At 34.5% G+C, this 5,003-nt stretch overlaps 1 protein-coding gene across 4 annotated transcripts in view; it reads left to right on the top strand.

The window, feature by feature from the left end:
* Positions 1-4,542, top strand: part of ISL1 (ISL LIM homeobox 1) — an 8,677-nt gene extending 4,135 nt beyond the window's left edge. The window contains exons 4-6 of one of the 4 annotated variants that reach the window (XM_069964731.1): positions 1,061-1,344; positions 2,634-2,801; positions 3,278-4,542. In XM_069964731.1, coding sequence (XP_069820832.1) covers positions 1,061-1,344; positions 2,634-2,801; positions 3,278-3,394 — 569 coding nt within the window. In that variant the 3' untranslated portion in view covers positions 3,395-4,542. Of the gene's footprint in view, positions 1-1,057; positions 1,345-2,633; positions 2,802-3,262 lie in introns of all 4 variants that reach the window. The other 3 variants (XM_069964729.1, XM_069964730.1, XM_069964728.1) reach the window with 3 other exon arrangements.
* The last annotated feature ends 461 nt before the right edge of the window (positions 4,543-5,003 follow it).

Raw genomic sequence — 5,003 nt, 5'->3', positions numbered from 1 at the left:
TTAGAATATTCCAAATCGATCAATTATTGACTATTGGTATATTGTGGTGTATATTCTATTCATACATTATAGTGTGTGTATATGGCTATATTTTAGACTAGTCCACATTGATCAATTATTTAATACAGATACATAGTAGTGTATACTATTCATACATTATAGTGTGTATATGGCTATATTGGAGAATATTCCACATGGATGAATTATTGAATACAGCTACATTGTGGTGTATATTCTATTCATACATTATAGTGTGTGTATATGGCTGGCTATATATTAGACTAGTCCACATTAATCAATTATTTAATACAGATACATAGTAGTGTATAGTGTATACTATTCATACATTATAGTGTGTATATGGCTATATTGTAGAATATTCGACATTGATGAATCATTGAATACAGAGACATAGTAGTGTATACTATTCATACATTATAGTGTGTATATGGTTATATTGTAGAATATTCCACATTGATTAATTATTGAATACAGATACATAGTAGTGTATACTTATACTTTCTATTCATACATGCATAATAGTGTATATGTAGAGTGTGTATGTATATATATATATATATATATATATATATATATATATATATATATATTAGACTATTCCACAATGATGAATTATTGAATAGAGATACATAGTGGTGTACACTATCCATATACTTTAGTGTATATATTGTAGAATATTCGACATTGATGAATTATTGAATACAGATACATAGTAGTGTATACTATTCATACATTATAGTGTGTATATGGTTATATTGTAGAATATTCCACATTGATGAATTATTGAATACAGATACATAGTAGTGTATACTATTCATACATTATAGTGTGTATATGGTTATATTGTGGAATATTCCACATTGATGAATTATTGAATACAGCCACACTGTCACACCTTGCATGCATTATTTAATGGTCATATTCCTGTACAGATGCATGGTGCATGGTCTTTTCTTTGTTTGCTTTGGATATGGGGTTAGAAATGCAGAATATTATTATAAGAGCCATTTGCTAAGTTCTCCTTCATGTCTTGCAGCAGAGCCCATCTCTGCCCGGCAGCCGGCCCTCAGACCCCACGTCCATAAACAGCCAGAGAAGACCACCCGGGTCCGGACAGTCCTTAATGAGAAACAGCTTCACACCTTGAGGACCTGCTATGCTGCCAACCCCAGGCCTGATGCCCTCATGAAGGAACAGTTAGTAGAGATGACCGGCCTCAGTCCTAGAGTCATCAGGGTCTGGTTTCAGAATAAAAGGTGTAAAGACAAAAAGAGAAGCATCATGATGAAACAGCTCCAGCAACAGCAACCCAACGACAAAACGGTGAGTGAGGGCTGGTCCGACCCGACCTCACCGACAGGGGGCGCTCCCTGCAAAGTGTGCTTATTAGAAAACATAGGAGCTGCAAAAATCAAAGCGATAAGAATTAGGGGAATTGATTTGGCCCATATGGAAGATAGGATTTTTCTGAGCTTTTTTTTTTAAATTGCTATAGCATTAGCATTAATTCTAATAATGTTTCAATTCCTGGCTATATGAACGGTGATATAAGAACAGAGATTCCCTTGTATTCTGCTACTCTGAATAGAGAATGATAAGATATAGGTGGTTACTTGTCTTACCAGTACTGTACTCTAAAAGTCTTCACCAGAATAAATAGAAAGATATTATTATTATTATTATTATTATTTCTTCTTATTCTTCTTCTTCTTCTTCTTCTTCTTCTTCTTCTTCTTCTTCTTCTTCTTCTTCTTCTTCTTCTTCTTCTTCTTCTTCTTCTTCTTCTTCTTCTTCTTCTTCTTCTTCTTCTTATTATTATTATTATTATTATTATTTTATTATTTGAAGTTGAAGTTGTGGTAGTAGTATGTTCAGCATCCTTGATATAGTTATATATCAAGTTGATATAGTTTTATATGATATATTTAGTTTTATATGGTATTTATTGCTGTGAAAGGACATAGAGATGTAGGATAAATTATACATTGTATACTATTATACTACATTATATGGTATCAGTATACAGTCGTACTGCATTATTACAGAGGATGCTTTGTATTACGTTACACTGCATAACATTGAATTGGTAAAAGTTGTATAAGGTGGCATGGTATTCTTATATTTATGCTATATACTAAATAATACATGAGCTAGATAGGTAGAAATGTGTGTGTGTGTGTGTATATATATATATATATATATATATATATATGCTACGGTTTATAATTTAGTTCAGCATTTTCCATAGTTTATGGTCGTAATATAAGCAGGAAAGTGCATCCTAGTTGATGGTATAGCTTTGGAGTAATATGGGTAACCTATTACACTACATGGGCTACAATGTATAGACCTATAATGCATTCAGTATTTTACATGTTATGTAGGCTTGCTTATATATTGCATGTAATATTATTATATTATCTATTTGGCTGCAGCATTGTAACTGGCTATCCACTATTATAGTATATGAAATAGGCTATACATATACATGACATAAGGTGGTTGTTTCCTCCTGGTCAGTAGGCTTTGTGCTCTTTGATGTCTACATAGGCCGCTGGAGGGTCCCTATTGTTTTATTGCAGTCATTACAATGCATTGTTCTGTCATTACAGAATATTCAAGGGATGACAGGGACCCCTATGGTGGCTTCCAGTCCCGAAAGACACGATGGTGGTTTACAAGCCAACCCAGTAGAAGTGCAAAGTTACCAGCCCCCATGGAAGGTCCTCAGTGACTTTGCCCTGCAGAGTGACATTGATCAGCCGGCCTTCCAGCAACTGGTGAGTGCTGATCACTTTTTTTTATCAGATGTGTGTGTGTGGGCGCTGCTGATATATATATATATATATATATATATATATATATATATATACTGTTCATATATATTTGTTACAATATAAATAATATTTTGCTGTGGATTTAGATAGGCCAGAATGCTTGTACATTGTATACACCCTCTTCGAGAAGTAGTATGGCTGAATTTGCAGTTGGGCTTAGCTGATATCAATGTGTTTTGTATTATTTTGTGTTTCCATATTGATATATATCCATAGACCCTTGGTGGCCCTTGGAGTTTCATAAATTATCTAATAAAATAGAGCCCATTACCATGTGTTCTAGCTTACCTTGTAATTCTGACCCGGCTCTCTGTAGACGACCTGTTTATAGGTGAAATGCTTTGTTGTCTTGGTCTGGAAATGCCTTTCACACTCTTTTTCTTTTGTCCTGCTTCTAATTGAAGACCTGTTTCTCGCAGGTTAATTTTTCAGAAGGAGGTCCAGGTTCCAATTCTACTGGAAGTGAAGTGGCCTCCATGTCCTCCCAGCTCCCAGATACCCCTAACAGCATGGTAGCAAGCCCCATCGAGGCATGAGGAGAATGAACTCTATGGTCTCCCAACCCAAAAAAACCTCTTTTTGTATTACCAAAAAAAGGGACACATATTGGCTTGGACTTGAAAAAAAAAAAGTATTTGACGACCCAGCTTGATGCACCAGAGCACCCAGGATAGTCCATCTGATGCATAGAGACCATCTGGTGAAGATGGCATGGTAGCAACACTGTGAAGACAATCATGGGATCTTACTAGGATTGAACAGTATCCAAAAAAATGGTCGTATAGGAGCATTACCACCTACCAGTCCAGGACCAAGGCCTAGAGGATTTATAGCTGTGGATCTCCGACACCATACATGAATAATGTAGTCCTACATCTCACGACAATAGACCAAGATGGAGAGCTAGCAGAGAAGATCTTAATGGTGCTGCTTATCTGTGGAACATTACTTCATCATTTGCCTTGCCAAACAGGATCTCCAAGGGAGGATGGCGCTGCAGATCATGAACAATGGAGGAAACACCATGGAGGATTACAGGTGGAGCCATTGGGTTGCAATGTTCTCAACTGACTATAATACAAGGAGCTGTATCCAGGCCTCACATAGCATGTAACTGTTTCTGAGATCCCCTTCCTCATAACAAGAAGTCCAAAAATACAACAAAAACATTGCTTTAATTTTTTTCTTTTTTTTTTACCTGCCTTTTAATATTATTATTATTATTTTTTTTTTCAACATCCAACTCTTGGAAGCATTGCAGCAACAACAAGGTATACCTCTATTCTGCCACAGGCCTCTCTGGATTGTGTGTGATTCTTAAAGAGACAAGAACTTCTTTCTCCCCGCATCCCCAAAGATGTGTATAGTTATTATTATTAATTATTATTATTATTGGTTCTAAACGACTGTTCTCTCTCTGGAAATGATGAGAAAGGGATTTTTTTTTTTGTTTGCTATTATTGCATTGCAGAAAATTATAAAGTAATTTATTATTTATTGTCGAAAGACTTTGCCACTTTTCATGTTATTTGAATATATTTTTTTTTTGTTTGCTGAAGTAAAAAAGAAAGAAAACCAAGAAAATCCTGTTTGTATGGTGGTCTCTCTGAATTACATGTTGTCTTGTGTGTTTGTTGTTGTCTCTTCCTATTTAACGTTGTGGAAAATAAATTGGCCACATGTAGAAAATGTCATGTTACAGGGTGTGTTCAATGATGGTGACCCTACTAGAAGTGTCCCTAGTAGTGGATGGATACAATTCTCTACTGTCTTTGTCATACTGAGATGTAATGTTTTGTAGGGTAAAGATTTCTTTTGAATATCTTTAGATACTTAAATTTAAAAAAAAAAATCTATCTATTTGTCTATTATCTATCTATCTATACTACATCTTAATATATTTTGATATATTTGAGTTTATATCTATCTATCTATCTATCTCCTATCTATCTATCTATCTATCTATCTATCTATCTGTCTATCTATCTATCTATCCACTATCTATCTATCTATCTATCTATCTTTTTATTTGTCTATCTATCTATCTATCTATCTATCTCCTATCTATCTATCTATCTCCAATTTATCTATCTATCTATCTATCTATCTCCAATCTATCTATCTATCTATCTATCTATTTTAATT

This window comes from Dendropsophus ebraccatus, chromosome 3 (assembly GCF_027789765.1).
Source record: "Dendropsophus ebraccatus isolate aDenEbr1 chromosome 3, aDenEbr1.pat, whole genome shotgun sequence".
NCBI classification, from domain to species: domain Eukaryota; kingdom Metazoa; phylum Chordata; class Amphibia; order Anura; family Hylidae; genus Dendropsophus; species Dendropsophus ebraccatus.
This window is presented reverse-complemented; position numbering and strand designations above follow the sequence as displayed.